This window comes from Cetorhinus maximus, chromosome 17 (genome assembly GCF_964194155.1).
Source record: "Cetorhinus maximus chromosome 17, sCetMax3.hap1.1, whole genome shotgun sequence".
Taxonomy (NCBI): Eukaryota; Metazoa; Chordata; class Chondrichthyes; order Lamniformes; family Cetorhinidae; genus Cetorhinus; species Cetorhinus maximus.
The window spans coordinates 71,038,801-71,056,255 of NC_135895.1; the positions used below are offsets into that span (position 1 = coordinate 71,038,801).

The following is a 17,455-nucleotide window of genomic DNA, read 5'->3' on the forward strand; positions in this document are numbered from 1 at the left end:
ACTGGAGCGCTCTTGGGCTGCAAGCATTGAGAACAGTGTGTGCGGCTGCAGTTTAAATATGGTATCCGGAGTGAGGATATCGTGAGGACATGGTGAGGTAAAGGCATGGTGGGCGACTCAGAGGCTGCCCACCAGTGAGATGGCATGTTTCTTGATGATGATGTTTCTTGTGGCTGCACAGATAATGAGGCGAGCAGTGGACGATATGGCGTGAAAACCTGCCATTGCGGCTGGTGATAAAATGTCATTTCTCACGCCCATTACTGCACTTAGTACAAATCTGGGATGATTCTGTCCATTTCCTTTGATGCGTAATAAAGGCAATCAACAATTCGTAGAAATGGAAACAGCTCTTTGAATATTCCACACTCTATTTGTATGCAGTCAACTCCAGTAAGCCTTGGGAATTCGTCACACAAGAAGCAGAAGTGAGCGAGTTCCTAATCAGCTCTTCAGGAAATGCGCACAGCAGTTTCTATTTAATGCTCTTGCTGCCATGCATGAAAGTTTGCTAACACCAACACTGAGAGCAGTTCCAAAGCATTAAGTTGAAGGATTCTCTCACACAGTAAAGATGGTGAGTGAAGTTTTCTGGCTCTTCTTACACGAGAGAGAAACGCATGCAACAATTGCCTAGTGCAGGGTAGTGCAGTTCTGCTGCGTTTAAAAGAGAGAGACTGAAGTGAAGAAAATAGTAAAAACACTGGTAGCTCATGAATTTGTTAAAGGAAATGAACTGTACCTGCTTAAACATTGATAAAACGTCAAAAACCAAAAACCCTAGCATCGGATGGTCTCAGTGCTACATTAATATTACATATGATATGGATGAACTATTTACCATATTATTAACTTTTTCCTTTTGAAAAGTTGTTGTACATTTGATAATGTAGCTGCATTAATTTGTCAATTGCAAAGGTATTTGGCTATCAATACCACTGATCGAAGTATTTACGTTATATTTGGATAATAGTTTTAGTGTAAGTCTGTGATCTGTATAAACTGTGATTAATGAGTAAGGTTCTTTAAAAAATCATATAAATATTTTTGAAAGCTGTTTATAGGCTGATTACCAGACAAAGTAGCAGTGAAGCATGTTGGACCAACAATAATTTGTGTTTGCGTAGATCATCACATTTCCATAGGGACGAAAGATGGAAACTAGAGTTTCCAGGAATGCAAAGATGTTAAAATAAAGGAAACAAAGGAAGTTTTATGACAAATTTCAGGTACAGATTGCAGTAAGCCAGGCAGAATACAAAGAGCGCAGTGATAGGGGAGGTGGGATTGAAAGAGTTTATAAGAAGGGCAGACAGAGAGAGAGAGTTTGAGGAAAGATTAACTGGTAACAAGAAGAAAATCCCAAAATCTTTTTTTAACATATATAAAGTCAAAGGATAGTTAAAGGAAAGGTAGGGTTAATTAGGGGGATAAAAAAGAAATCTTCTTGAGGAGATAGACAGCATGATTGGCATACTGAGTGATTACTTCACTGAAGAAAAGATAGTTAATGCTGCCTTCAAGGAGGGGGGAGTAGAAATATTGGATAGCACAAAATAGATAGAAAGTGCTAACTAGGTTTGCATCACTCGGTCCCGACGGGATGTATCCTAAGTTGCAGAAGTGAGAAAGCAGAAGTTCTGACTACAATATTTCAAAACTCTTTGGATATGGAGGTGGTGCCAGAGGACTGCAGAAATGCAAACGTTACAGCCCTGTTCACAAAAGGGAAGAGGGATAAACCTGGGGCAGAATTTTTCACTCGGCAGGTGGGCATGTGCCCATCCTGCTCAAGCATGAAATAACGTGCATTGATGTCGGCAGAGCGTGCCAACACCAATGTGCACTCTTGCGGTATTTCGCTCAGCGGGCGCACGAGGGAGGAGGAGATGTGCCCGCCATTAAATAAGAGGCCAGTTAAAGCCCTCAACACACCAATTGTCCCTGAATTTACGTAGCCCGTGCAAATCTTTGGCCATCGCACGGGCAAAACGGGCAGGGGGCAGGCCACAATTTGCAAAAGCTCATCCACAGGTGGGATAAGAAGGGTCAGCAGCATTTTCAATGTGAGTAGTGAGGAGTTTTGGAGATCGTGTGCTGCTGGTTGCTTTTGTGAACTGGACAGCTTCATCTCGGTTCAGAGCTGCATTCTGAGCATTTCTAGGCTTTATTCCAGGACGCATTGTTGTCTTCCAGGTGCCCTGAGGACTCTGACAGTGTGGGCCCTTCCAGGTATCAGACAGCCTTCCATGACCCTGGTAAAGGGGATAGTGGCCTCCCCTGGTGGCACCTCCTCCTCTGAGGAAGAGAGGGGCAGAAGGGAGAGGAGACCAGGTGTCCCAATGCAGCTTCCAGGGGACTGACCTGTGGGAGGACAGGCGCAGGCACAAGGGGCGCAGGGCCAGCTGGCAGTGGAAGGGGCCACAGAAGATGGCACTATCCCGCTGCCAGGTTTTACAGGTGGCGCTGCAACTACCTCAATATATCTGAGGTGCAATGCCGAAGGAAGCTCCATCTCTCAAGGGAGACAGTGATCTCCATTTGTCAAAGGATCGGGTCTGAGATCAGCTCCAACTGTATGGGTGGACACCCCATGCCAGTGGCTCTGAAGGTCACAGTGGCCCTCAACTTCTATACCTCTGGCTCTTTCCAGAGCTCAGGGGGGGAATCTGTGTGGAGTCTCCCAATCAGCAGTCCATAGTTGTGTCAAACTGGTGACTGAAGCTCTGTTCAGGTGTACATTGACTTTCATTCATTACCGTATGGATGAGGCCAGCCAGACACAGCGAGCCAGAGGCTTTGTAGCGATTGCTGGCTTCCCCCGCGTCCAGGGTGCAATAGGCTGCACACATGTGGCCATCAAGGCGCCAGCAGGTAAGCCCGGTGCCTTCGTCCACAGGAAGAGCTTCCACTCCATGAACGTGCAGATAGTGTGTGATCACAGGATGCTGATTCTACAAGTCTGTGCAAGGTACCCAGGCAGCTCCCACAATGCCTACATCCTCAGACACTCCCAGGTGACGGGGCTCTTCAGTGCTCCAGCCTGACTGGATGGATGGCTGCTGGGTGACAAGGGCTACCCCATGAAACGGTGGCTTATGACGCCTCTCTGCCACCCAAGAACAGAGGCCAAGCAGTGGTACAACAGGAGCCAAGCCTCCACAAGGGCGGTGATAGAGAGAACCATAGGTCTTCTCAAGATGCGCTTTTGATGCCTGGACCGTTCAGGGGTGCACTACAATACCCCCCAGAGCGGGTGTCACTGATAATGGGTGTATGCTGTGCTCTTCAAAATCTGGCACTGGCAAGGGGGGAGCCACTGGAGGAAGAGGATGTTGACGCAGCTGCGCAGGCAACAGACGATGAGTCCAGTAGTGAGTTTGAGGATGAGCATGGTCAGGAGAATGCTGAGAGCATAGACGCTGACCTGGGCAACCTCCAGGGAGGCAGGGACACCCGGGATGCTTTGATCCAACGCTCCTCCAGCTAGCCCACCAAATAAGAACCACCACCACATGCCAGGGCTGCAGGCTCCATACTTAATCTCAGAGTGGACCATTTCCTCGACCAGCAACATACACTCTGTGCCTTTGCAATAAAGTTTCATGAGACACGTGACCATCATGAAGCATTTAGAGGCCAATAGCACAAAATAAAATCTCACTTAATTGTGCATATGAAACGTAGCTGAAATAAGCATTAACCGGTGTTGTTTATCACACCATTAAAAAAGTTAAAGCAAAATGGGGAAACAAAATATCACCCGTGATAAGGCCGTCTTGTGCTTAAGGTGCTTTATGTTTACGTTTCCGGGTGCTACATCTAGGTGCTCCCCCCTCGCTGGCACAGGCATTGGAGATGGCCTGCCGACTCTGTTGTCTTGTTGGCCTTGATGACCTTGGCGGTAGTCCTCTGGCCCATGGAGCCTGGGAGGGAACAGCCAGTTCTATGGCTGGCATCATCAGGTGCCACGGTCACTGGCAGAGGGGCAGAGGAGCTACTGGTGTCATCCGGAGCGCCCTGAGAAGAGCCCAGAGACGACAAGCAGCTCCTGTGCCAACGTCAGGTCGCTTTGGACTTCCTTGCTCACCATTTATGGACGGGCATCTAGCTGGGATACTGGATGCCCAATGCCCAGATTGGGAAACTGACCAGCTGAGGTCATTGCCGGTGTGAGGGCTTGCAGGTCCGAGCGCATCCCTGGGGTCCCCTGATAGTGTCCCTGGAACAGCCTCTCCATGAGAGTCGCCACTCTCTCTATGGAGGAGGCATTGCGTTCAGCCATGAGGGTCAACGCAGTGCTTATGCTCTGCAGGGACTCCTCCCAAAAGGACATCATGGCAAGCATTCCCTCATGTATCTCCGCCAGATCCTTTCACCCATCTCACTGGACTTCCAGCATCTGCTGCCTCATGGATGAGTCCAGAGGCCCATCATCAGCCATTGACTGAGTATTGTCCTGGTCTCCAGCAGTCCTCCGACTGCCAGGACCCTGGGCAGTCTCTGCCCCCGCCTGCACCTCAAGCAAGTGTGAAGTGCCCTCACCAATGTGCACCAAGATACTAGACGGTGATCTTATTCCCACCGAGGTGCTGGTATCTGCGCTGGTGCCTGCTTGACAGAGAGGGTGTGACGCAGGTGCGTGCTGAGCATGGTGGTCCTCCAGGGTCAGGGGTGGGCCTTCAGGCTCCTCATAGTGACCGCCAGCTGGTGACCCTAAAAGGGACAAGAAGGACATGTCATTAGTTTAAGTCATGAAACTGTCACTGTGCATGCCAGGCACCCTGGTGAGACAACAGATATCTGCATCATGGTGCCCTCATCTTTCAATTATTAATCGGGACTCCAGTTTCAAGGCTCACATTAACATAGAGGCTACACTAGAATGGTTGCAATAACCGACATTCTCACGTCAGTACACTGCCCTCTTACCTTCCTCTGGAACCTCAACCTCACCGCGGCCGGTTGACCGAGGTACATGCTGCCTCTCGTGCTCCAGGGCTTCCTGCTCATAGCGTGTCAGGATTAGGAGGTGTGGGGGTCCCCCACCAGTCTGCGACCACTCAATATTGTTATGGGATGTCATCTCCTGAAAGAATAGAGGAGCATTGATTAGTCCACTCTCTACCTGCATCCCCATTGCAGCCTGGCCAACCCCAGCTGAGGAACACCCCGCAGGGCTCAGCCGATTCATGGCCCTGGTCAGTCCAAGCAGCCAGGGCTCACCCTCTTGGCCAGTTCCTACCTCATTGACATTTGGCACTCACACTCTAACACCCCTGAGGTCCATGGGGGGGATCGCCAGCTCTTAACTGTTCTGCACACTGACCCATGCCAACCCTTCCCAATTGCAGCAGATTGTTGAAGTGCTTCTGGCACTGAACCCATGTGCACCTCACCATGTCGTGGCTGCTGAGCCTGAATGCCACCTCCTCCCATGTCTTTTTGGTGAGGTGCGGGGGCCTCCTCCTCCCACCTCTGGGAGCAAGGGTTTCCCTCCTGGCTGCCACTTCCTCCAGGAGGGCAGCGAGGCTCTCATCGGAGAAACGCAGGGCCAATGGCCCCGCCAACCTGCCCTCCCGCCTGCCATGTCCAACCGCACTGGAACCCATCGAGACTTCAGCGTCCTTCCATGGCAGCCTTCCAGGGGCTGTCTGGGCCGCTTTTGAATCAGCCACCGGATCGCCATTGGACCCGGCGGACATCATGCCCCCTCCCCCATCCGCACTTTCTCGGAGCATGCCCAGTCACCTTTCCCGCTGGCAGGCCTTAATTGGCCCGCCAGCATGAAATTGTGGTCTGTTCCCGATTGTGGGTGGTGGTGGCCTTCCCTACCGCCCCACCCACTCCCACTGAGCCCGCCTGCCAAGGACAAAATTCTGCCCCTGATAACTGCAGCCAATCAGTCTAACATCAGTAATGGGTAAAATACCAGGGACATTGACAAAATTAATTCTCACTTGGAAAAGTTTGGATTAATGAGAACAGCAAGTGTGGTTTTTGTTAAAAGTAAATCATGTTGGTTCTTTGATGAAGTAACAGAGAGTGTTAATGAAGCTAGTGTCGTAAATGTGAACTTTCAAAAACATTTGATAAAGTACCTCATAATAGACTTGTTTACATAGTAGAAGCACATGGTATTAAAGAGACAGTGGTAACTTGGCTAAGAGATAGGAAGCAAAGTTAGTAATGAATGATTTTCTGAACGGAGAGGCATATACAGTGGGGACCCCAGCAGTTGGTATTAGGACCATTCCTCCTCTTGTCATATATAAATAACTTGGACTTGAATATAGGGAGTATAATTTTGAAGTTTATCAATATAACAAAACTTGGCAGCGTAGTAAATAGTGAGCCTGATTGTAGTGGATTTCAGAAGGACATATGCGAACTGGTGCATTTTGGCAACCATCGGCAACATAGAGGGACCCTATAATCAAAAGATACTATTTTGAGGAGTTGCAAGAACAGAGCGACCAGGGTGCAAATTGAAAAAATCTTGAAGTTTTCAAGGCTAGCTGATTAGAGGGTTAAGACATCATTTAGGACAATTGGCTTTGTAAATGGTGACATTGAATGCAAAAACAAGGAAGTCATGCTAAATCTTTACAAATCACTGGTTATGTCTGAGCCAGAGTATTGTCTACGGTTCTGGGTATCATATCCTGATACCTAATATTCTAATATTTTCCATCAGAAATGGCATTGCCACTAGATGCAAATTACAGGAAAGACATTGGAACTTTTCTGAGAAAAGCTAATTATAAAAGTCTCTAAGACCGTTTTCCACTCCCTGCAAAATATGTGCTGGGAATGGGTTAACAATGCACTACAAGTTGACAACATGCAATTTTACAAAGTCAGGTTACTTTGAATAATTCTCACAAGCTCTCAGCATATCTTTATCTTTAAGCTGTCAGTGAGTTTAATGGTACATGCAGAAAATCTCTAACAGTGCATGTTTAAAGAGATGTTCCCACTTAATGGTAAATGATTATAAATAAGGGAAAATCATGTTCCAACTTCTATATTGGCTCAAAATATATTTGAAATATTTGGCAATCTCTGTCCAGGCTGTGACCGGGAAGAGGTGTTCAACAAAAATAAATTAAGGTGGGGACCCCAAGAAGCACAGTCTGTATGCGATTGATGGAGCAGTGTACAACCTGACCACATGGTTGATAAGATAAAAACATTAGAGCATAAGAAACAGAAGCAGAAAGTGAGTAGTTTAACGTAGTCACTGGGGGCAGAAGATGGAATAATGGAGATGGAAATTAAGCAACGGACTAGTTCTGGTTGGAGTCATTGGAGGAATTGCAGTGGAGTATTATACGATAGAAAAATATTGCTGAAACTGAAAGGAAGAATCTGCAAGAGAGCAGTGAGACTGGTCTTGTTACATAGTGCAGAAATTTGGGCAACTCAAGGGAGGAACAGCAACTGGATACTAATGAGATGCAGATACTGAGATGGATGTGTGGAGTTACGAAAAGGACAAAATCAGGAACCAGCACATCAGGGCGTGAGTGAAGATTGTAGGAGCATTGAAGAAAGTAGCTGAGAAGAGATTGAAACAGCATTTTGGTCATCTTTTGCGGAGATAGAGAGGAAATGTGGTGAGGTGAGTGATAGAGATGGGACTGCCAGGAGAAGGAGAAGAGGAAGACCTGTGATCAGATGGAAAGATCCAGTGGTGAGAGACTTAAACACTGTGGAATTGGAAGAAGGATGGGTGACTAACAGGAGGAAATTAAGAAGGGTGGTCAACTAGCATTGTGGTGACTAAACAAAATGCAAGAAGGAAGGAAAAGGAGGAGAAGAAGAAAAAAAATAGGAGCAGAATTTTATATATTTCAATGAGATCGGCTCTCATTCTTTTCACAAAAACCCAAGACTTCCTTACTCTTATACTCCAACCTCCTTGCAATAGAGTCCCACGTACCATTTACTTTGCTAATTGCTAACTGTACCTACATGTTAACTTTCTGCAATTCATGTACAAGGATACCCAAATCCCTCCAAGTCTCAACAATGACTAAACTATCATGTTTTTCAAAAATATTCTGTTTTTTTAATTCTTCCTACCAAAGTGGATAATTTCACATTTCTCCATTATTCCATCTGTTACCTTCTTGCCAGTCACTTGACATATTTTCTTGGGGACCTCGAGTGAGAGTCCTCTATTCTGCCAAATGATACTTCCTTTCAATGGGCAAAATAATAAATGGCCCAAATCTTCTGTGGAGTTGCAATCAGAGTCAGATTACCATTCAGCTCCTAGTTACTTACCTGGAAATGAAGCCGCTCCTTTCTTGCCCGACTTTCCAATTTGAGCAGCTGAGAAAGGTACAGCGCAGTGGGTTCCCAAGACCTTCTGTCGAGTGTCGAAAGTAAGGAAGACATGCCCTCCTTTTTTATGGCACAAGCGAGGTTTAAAGGTCCAGGCACTTTGGGTAGCCAGGGAGAAAGGAAATGTGTAAGGTAAGTGGGCAGGATTGAAGGGTGGGGAAATTGAGTGGGTCGGGTGATCAGGGGGGTTGGGTGGTCAGTGGGTGGTGGAGGGGTCAGGTGGCCAGGGGGGTGGTCATTGGAAGGAGTGGTCAGTGGCAGAGGTCAGGTAGTCTGTGAGGGGTCAGGTAGTCTGTGAGGGGCCAGGTAGTCAGTAGGGGGGTGGTCAGTGGGGGGTCAGGTGGTCAGATGGGGGGTTGCTGGGAGGGGAAGGGTAGTCAGGGGCTTGTGTAGTCGAAGGGTGGGGAGGGTAGTCGGGGGGTGGGTGTATTTGGGGGTGGAGAGGGTAGTCAAGGAGTAAGGGTTGTCAGGGAGTGGGGGGGGCAGTTGAGGGGTGGGTGGGGTAATCAGGGGGGTGTAGTTGGGGGTGTAGGGTAGTTGGGGGAGTGTAGTTGGAGGGTGGGTAGGGTAGTTGGGGGATGTAGTCGGGGGTTGTAGTTGGGGGATGTGGAGTAGTCAGTGGGCTGAGTTGGTTGTCAGGGGCGGAGTGGGCAGTCGGGCATAGTCAGCAGGGTGTAGTCGGTGGTTGGTGGGTAATTGGGGGATGTAGTTGGGTGGGTAGTCAGGAGTTGGGGTGGGGTTGTTGGGGGATGGGGAGGGCAGTCGGGGTGTCCTGTGAGGGGTCAGAGGAGTAGTTGGGGGCATCTTGGGTGGGTCGTTGGGGATGTGGGGGGTTAGTCGGGAGGGTGGGAGGTCAGTGGGGCGGGGGGAGTGCCATTGCAGGTCTGAGGGGGTCAGCACTATAGTTACCCAGGAGTTAGAAGTGGTTTTAATTCTTCTAACTTCTTCTGGGTAACTATTGCTGTAAGACAGTCGGAACCATCTGAAGTTTGCGATTTATGTCTTAGTCTTAGATGGTTCCCATTTCAGGGTAATTGCCCAACGGAAGTTTGAACTTCCCAGGCAATTGCTGTGCAATCCTCGCGTTGGGACTTCCGGAAGTGTGGGGGCTTGGGGGTGGGGTGGGGAGCGGGGGTGGTGGGGGGAGGGCTGGGGGGAGCGTTCCCCATCACATCTTTGGAATACCCCCCTGGTTACGAACCCCCAGAGCTCGGAAGTTATGGGCCAATTTTCCTTTGCTAATGTTACAAATAGGAGAGAGACAGGCAAACTGTACTTCTTTCCTCTTACCAACTGTCCATACACAGAAGGTGTTTTGAATTATTTTAAAAGTATGCTGTGGCCTGTTTTCCCAAACTCTCGGTTTGGGTGATCTGATTTACTAATAACTCACAGCAAACTCAGGAGTAAGATTATGATTAACTCAAGTTTAGTTTATTTCACATTCAAAACCCAGGGAAGGAACGCTCAGAACTTCCCGCTCCACCACACAGAGAGACGCACAGACACGGACACAGACACAGACTCACACTCACTCAGCGGGGAATAGGAAAAAGAGTTTTAAAACTATGATAGTAACAGTACAAGAAGCTTAGAAATGAATATTAGTTCATGTAATTCCCAGAGTCCAGAGTCAGAGTCCAATGTGGAGTTCTTTTACATAGGAACTGAGTTCAGCTGGCTGAAATCCGGTGTTGTAGAGTTCTTTTTACCGCTGGTGCTGATACTGTGAGATGAAGTTGGTACACAGAGACTGGGTCAGTTCTGCAGGCGATTGAAGGGAATCTTCCAGCAGAGACAGGCTTCAAGGAGCAGGCTGTTGTTCATTCTGGACCTCTGCTTCTTTGATGTTAAACAGCAGATTGCCTTTGAGGCTTGGGTTTTGTGATATGGCCCATTAATGGGTTAATTACAGCTTAACAATCAGTTTCTGTGCTTCTGGCTAGAACCCATTGTTCCTGCTTAGAAGATAGATGAGGTGGTAATGAACATCTCTTCTGGTATAACGAGTTTCAATCTCTTTCTTATGTGAAAGTATAGGTTGGGAAGTCAGTATTTCCTCAACTTTCATTGATTGCACGGGGACTGTACAATGAGGTGTGAGATTCCAAAGGCTGAGCGACGAATTCTTTTATTCTTCCAACTGCTGTTGGTAGCTTCCAGAATGAAGGGCCAATCCTGTAGTCATGTGACTCGTAGCAGCCATTTTTTTGGTTCAGCAGAAAGTCAATTTTTAAAAAAATGACAAATGATTTATTTTCATGCCATAGGGACCCCAACACTAATAAGAGCTGCTACACAATGCACCTGTGAGCAGCTGACATGACTGGTGGCTTGGAAGGATCTGGCGACATAAACGTTTAATAGAACATATTAATAGAACAAGGAGTGTGCCTGAAATGCTTACTATATTTCTCAGTTAAAGGATTAACACCCTGGGGAGAATTATCCCCAGTCGGGCGGGCCGGTCGGGAGCAGGCGTGGGTGGGTGCGGACACAATCGCCGCCTGCAATCGGATCCGCGCCACCATTTTACGCAGGCAGGCCAATTAAGACCCGTCTAGTGTAGTTCACGACTCCCGTGCATAGTGGGAGTGGGCGGGCAGCAGTAGGCGCGCTCAGACTGCTGGGTCCAATGGCGACCTGGCGGCCTGTATAAATGAAGGTCTGGCAGCCTTGGAAAGGCTGCTGCAATGGCTGGGAGAAGGGCTCTACAGAGGGGCAATGTTGGTGACACAAGTCCGGAGGGTAGGTCATTGGGGCAGTGTGCCCCTTGTTTTTCAGACGAGTGCCTAGCTGCACTCCTGGAGGAGGTGGAAGCGCGATGGGAGGTCCTACTTCCGAGGGACGGGAGGCGGAGGCTCCCCCACCTGACCAAACGTACCAGAGGTGGCCGAGAGTGTGAGCTCCAATGATTTGGTGCGGCGCTCATGGCTCCAGTGCTGCAAAAGGTTCAATGATCTCCTGCACTCAGGAAGGGTGAGTACCATGTTGCCTCAAGTCATTTAATGCAGCCGTCACCCTTTCCCCCAACCCCCCCACCAACTCCCATCAACTCTGAGTATAGTAACGTCACTGAATCTCTCATGGCATGGATCCCTCGCTGGGTGTGACAGCAGATATTACCCATGCCCAGTTCACCCTGAGAGGGTTGAGCTAGGACGTGTTCTGCATCCGCAGCATGTGTGACACTGACACCCAGAGTATAGAATGGGGGGAGAAACTCAAGGATCTGCACTTAGGCAGAGTGCTGGAACTGGGAAGCATGTCGAAGTCAGGGTGTTAACATGCTGGGAGGGGAGCTTCCAATTGGCGGGGCACCAATCTGTCTTCTGGTGTTTGTGCTCCATATGCTTGTGTCTCCTTGCTTAGCAAAGTGACTCCTTGTGGTGCCACATGTGAAGGAGGCAGCATTTGGGCAATGGGGGGTGGGGGGGTCAGCCCTAGCTTGTTTGGGTGATTGTGTGGCAGCTGCTGGGTGATGAAGAACTGGAGTCCTGCAATGTCCCACTCTGGCTGGGTTGGCAGGGATGCGATGGGAATTCAGGTGCAGGCTGGACTAATCAATGCTCCTCTCTCCTTTTCAGGAAAAGACTGCACACAATGCCTCTGAACGAATGCGGACTGGCGGAGGGCAGGCCCAGTTGGCCATCCTAACGGCTTTCAAGCAGCAGGCCATGGATCTTGAGAGGCGCCATGTCCCCAGGTCCACCGGTGGTGGTGAGGCTGGGGTATCACGGGGAAGTATGTTTGGTGAGCACTCAGGTCACCATGTGTGTCACAGAAGCCATGGTACTGTTGAATGCTCAGCCATTGAAGTTTGCAACATGGGTTATTTTGGAAGGATGAGAGCATAATGATCTGGGGGACTGACATGCAAGTTGACATTGTCTGCACTGTAACTAATCAAATGTCTTTTCTCTTCCTTTCAGCATCATTGGAGCAGGGCCGGGAGGAGGAGACTGAGGGCCCACCTCTCACCCCTGAAGCCCCCGAGCAAATGCACTCACCAGCATCACACCATCTCAGCCAGGCAGGCACCAGCGCAGATACTAGCACCTCGGTGAGAATTAGATCTTCGGCTAGTGTCCCGGGGCACGGTGGTGAGGGCACTTCACACTCACTTGAGGTGCGGGCAGAGACAAAGAGTGCCCCGGGCTCCAGCATTCAGAGGACTGCTGGGGACCAGGTACTTACTCGGTCGGTGGCTGATGATGTGCCTCTGGAGTCGTCCGTGAGGCAGCGAACGCTGGAAGTGCAGCAGGCTGTGCGGGACGATCTGGCGGAGATACATGAGGCTATATGTGGCATGGTGCCCATGCTGGGGGAGTCCACGCGGAGCATCACCGATGTAATGAGCCTTATGGCTGAACACCATGCTTCCTCCATGGAGAGAGTGGCAAATCTCGTGGCGAGGCTCCTTCAGGAGAACAATCAGGTCCTCCTGGGGTTGCGCTTTGACCTGCAAGCCCTCACAGTGGGATTGACCACAGATGGTCAGTGCTAGTGTGGGAGATGGTCTGGGCTACAAGTATCCATGCTCGGTGCCCATCCATCAATAGTGAGCAGGGAGGTCCAAAGCGACCTCACGTCAGCACAGGAGCTGCCTGTCATCTCTGCGGGCTCCTCTCAGGGCACTCCGGATGAGGACAGCAGCTCCTCCACCCCTCTGCCAGTGACCGTGGCATCCATTGAGGCTGTGGCAACTGGGGAGATGCCAGCTGTGGAACTGGCTGCTTCCTCCCAGGCAGGGCCAGCAAATGCACTACTGGTCAGAGGACATCTGCCAAGGTCATCGAGGCCAACAGGACAACACAGTGAGAAGGCTGTCTCAGATGCCAGCGAGGGGACAGCACCTAGACGTGGCACCCGTAAGCATAATTTAAGGCACCTTAGGCACACCACCGGTTTCTCACTGTTGCTTTTATGTTGGCTCATAGTACTTAATCGAAGACTTGGTGTGATGTGTAACACTGTTTTTGTTTTGCTTTATGAATTTACTTTTGTTTACTCAATAAATTTTGACATGTTGCCATGCCTCAGGGTGATTCCTTACTTCTGCATGTGCACAGGAAGCTATTATGTTATGAATGAGTTGCTTGACATTGAGCTTTAATGACAAGGGCCTTAGTTAATGTTATTATCCAGGCTGATTTAGCTCTTAGGTATCGAGCGTGGGGCTTGCAGCGCTAGCGTATGTTGAAGGTCCATCTGTGGTGTACTAGCTGAAGGTTCTTTGGATTAAAGCCTCCCGGGTGTCCCTGCCTCCCTGGAGTATGCCCGGGTCAGCGTCTACCCCCTCAGTGTTCTCCTGTGCGTGCTCATTCTCTAACTCACTGCTGGACTCATCACATGCATCTGGAGCAACTGCGTCCACATCTTCCTCATCCACTGCGTCCCCCCTTTCCAGCGCCAGATTATGGAGAGTGCAACATGCAACCATTATCAGCAACACACGATCTGGGGGGTATTGTAGTGCGCCCCCTGAGCAGTTCAGGCAACGGAAGCTCATCTTGAGAAGACCGATGGTTCTCTCCACCTCAGCCCTTATGGAGGGGTGGCTCCTATTATACCGCTCATCAATCTCTGTTCTTGGATAGTGGAGAGGCGTCATGAGTCACCTTCTGAGGGGATAGTCCTTGACACCCAGCGGCCATCCATCCAGTCAGGTTGAAGCATTGAAGAGCCTCGGCATCTGGGAGTGTCTGAGGATGTAAGCGTCGTGGGAGCTGCCTGGGTACCTTGCACAGACTTGCAGAATCTGCACCCTGCGGTCACACACTATCTGCACGTTCATGGAGTGGAAGCCCTTCCTGTTGACGAAGGCACCGGCCTCCCATGCTGGCGCCATGAAGGTCACATGTGTGCAGTCTATTGCACCCTGGACACGGGGGAACCCAGCAATCACTGTGAAGCCTCTGGCTCACTGTGTCTGATTGGCATCGTCTCAGCGGAAGTGGATAAAAGTCAATGCACGCCCAAACAGAGCATCTGTCACCTGCTTGGCACAAGTGTGGACAGCTGATTGGGAGACTCTGCAGAGATCACTCACTGACCCCTGGAAAGAGCTGGAGGCATAGAAGTTGAGGGCAGCTGTGACCTTTTAGAACCACTGGCATGGGCTGCCCACCCATACAGTTTGCGGAGATCTCAGAGCCTATCATCTGACAGATGGAGGTGACTGTCTCCCTTAAGAGATGGAGTCTCCTTCGGCACTGCACCTCAGACATATTGAGGTAGCTGCTTAGCTGCCTGTATATCCTGGCAGCATGATATTGACATCTTCTGCAACCCCTTCCGCCTTGCACTTCCTGTTGGCTCTGTACCCCATGTGCCTGCGCCTCTCCTCCCAAAGGTGGCTCCCCTGGAGTCTGAATGTGGACTCCTGGCCTCTTCCCCCTTCTGGCCCTCACTTCCCCTTCAGAGGAGGTGCCTCCAGTGGAGAGCACAATTCCCATTCCCAAGGTAAGGGAAGGCTTCCTGAAAGCAGCAGGCCCCAGAAATGATTTCTACTGTAGAGTCCTGACCAAGGCTTTTACTCCTGTCCTAGCAGCTGGTATGAGTTTTGAAGTATTCCTGCTCACTCAGGCAAATATAAATTACTTTCACACTTAAATCCCTCAAACATCACATTCGTGACCCCACTCACCGTTCTTACCCTGCCCATGGATGAGTTTTATACAAATGTCTCCTACCTGACTGCCTGTTGCGCCCGTACAATGTCCTGAAGATCGCACGGGCTGTGAAGAATCGAGATCAGTTGCTGCCTCAAGGGCCTTAACTGGCCTATTAATTGATGGCAGGCACACATCTGAACTTATAGCGCCTTCCCAAATATCGAGATGGTGTGTGGTGACGTCAGGATGTTCGTGTGACATCACCACGCGTCATTTACACGCAGGCATGTGGGGCCCACTCCCGCATGCCAACGGGAAAATTTTGGCCCCTATTGCATTTGTTTAAGGTTTAAATTATAGGGGTAATTCCATAATCCAGTGTTCACAACAATGACCAGAGCTCACAGGAAGTGCATCTTGGGTAATTGTGCCCAAATAACATTCATAATGGGTGGTAAACTGAAAGATAACCGCATGTGATTTCCTGAGATGCACTGTTTGCCAGTGAAGGCTCTCACTGGAACTGTTGGATGACAGAATCTCTCCTTAAAATAAGGCAAAAATACCTCTAATTAAGAAATGCAAAGGAAACAAATTAAGTACATAATAGACTGAAGATTCCCAATTTGATATTTGAATTGTAGAAACTATAATAACGTATATTAAGCATTAAATTAATTAGAGGCATGTAAAGTAATAGTACAAAAATGTAAATATTAGGCAATTTGAATATTCATGAAGCAAGATGCTGTTCCTGATTTTCACATTTGCCAGTTGAAGTATGGATGCTGGATGATAACAGAGTCAAATTATGCTCTGAGAATCTCTACTTCCTTTCTCTCCTCCTCAGATAGTTTGCTAGGTCTCATCTAAGAGGAATGATGACTTGGGAATGGTGGTGACAGGCTGTTGACACATCAATACTCTGCTCTGGTATGAGCCTTTGATCATGGAGAGGAGAAAATAAGTGAAAAATGTGATAGAACATTAAATCACCAGCTAAACAATATCATGTTCACAATAACGAAGTATTCTTAAGGCCAACTGCTGGTCTATCTTACCTGTATAATTTTATTTAGCAACCTGGACACAACTATCATTAGTACTTTTGCAATAAAAGATCTTTTTCAATTGGTGCTATTTGATCTTTCCTGTCACATACAGGTATCTCATGGTGACATGATCTGCCCATGGCCACAAGTACAAGGCAACATATTCAGGTTTTTGGTGTTAGTCGGAGTGACCTATGGTGAGATTTCATTTCTATATCTTTTATTTGACTGTTTAGCTACTCTGTGATGCTGTGAGGAATATTTTCTACTCTAACAACATGATTTAAAATGAAAGCATTTCATTTTGATACAGAGTTCTGATTTTGTAAAGCCATCAGTTAGAGCTCCAGCACAAAGTTTTCTTTTCTTCTCTTTAATTTTGATCCCCCACCATTGTTTCTCAATTCCCACCCCTTAACAGGATCTTTTTCACTACTTCGACAGTTGCTCTTTTCCTGTCCCCCACATTAACAAGATCTCAACCTCTCCCTCACTTAACAAGGTCTCCTTCTCTTTCCTAAATAGTGTTGCTTTCTCTCTCTCTCTCTATCTCCTCACCCCAAATTTCCAAAGCAAATGTATTTCACGTGTTGGAAATGTAAATCTATACAATTCACCATTAGATTTTGAATTTGAAAGCAAAAGTTGATAATGAAACCGAATCCTACATTTTCACAAAATTTTATAAAGAAGCAAATTATATGATGTAAGTAGACCTATGTAACTTGAGCTCCCCTATGTCCATTTGCATGCATATTTTGGCTGCTGCTTCGGACCCGAGCTCATCAATCTATTTCCGCTTTTGTTCTTTTTAATTTCCTTTCTCTTTACCCGTCCTAGACTCTCTTCTACACTTCTTAAAACCTTCCTCTTTGACCAAACATTTGGTCATCTGACCTAATATCTCCTTGTATGCTCAGTGTCATAATGCTCCTGTGAAGCCTTGGGATGTTTCATCAAATTAAAGGTGCTACATAAATATAACCTGTTGTTGTTGAATATAATTCTGCAATTCAAATGAATTGGTACATTATAAATCACAGATTTTTTTTAACCATGAACGTGAAGCTATTTATTTTGATTGTTTCAGAACCTTGGATAAGGTCAATTAATTGGAACCAACTAGGACTACGGTTATTTTAGGTTTAGTATTGTGTAATGAAGCAGGGTTAATTCATAATTTCAGAATAAAAGACCTGATGAGAAACAGTGATCATAACACAACTGAATTCACATTAAGGGTAAGAGTGACATATTTGAGTCCCAAACAACAATCTTAAACTTAAACAAAGCCAATTATATGGGAGGCAACTGGCTAAGGTTGATTGGGTAAATAGATTAAAAAGTAATGGCGGCAAATACACAATGGGAAACATTTAAATAAACAGATGTTCAGCAAAAATACATTCCATGGCAAACAAAAATTCAATGGAA

General features: G+C 47.9%; 1 protein-coding gene across 7 annotated transcripts in view; it reads left to right on the plus strand.

Moving 5' to 3' along the window:
• The first annotated feature begins 394 nt into the window (after window positions 1–394).
• Window positions 395–17,455, plus strand: part of selp (selectin P) — a 76,255-nt gene continuing 59,194 nt past the window's right edge. For 3 of the 7 annotated variants that reach the window (XM_078561434.1, XM_078561432.1, XM_078561433.1), the window contains exons 1-2: window positions 396–577; window positions 16,134–16,218. In XM_078561434.1, coding sequence (XP_078417560.1) covers window positions 575–577; window positions 16,134–16,218 — 88 coding nt within the window. In that variant the 5' untranslated portion in view covers window positions 396–574. Of the gene's footprint in view, window positions 578–16,133; window positions 16,219–17,455 lie in introns of all 7 variants that reach the window. The other 4 variants (XM_078561430.1, XM_078561431.1, XM_078561435.1 and 1 more) reach the window with 2 other exon arrangements.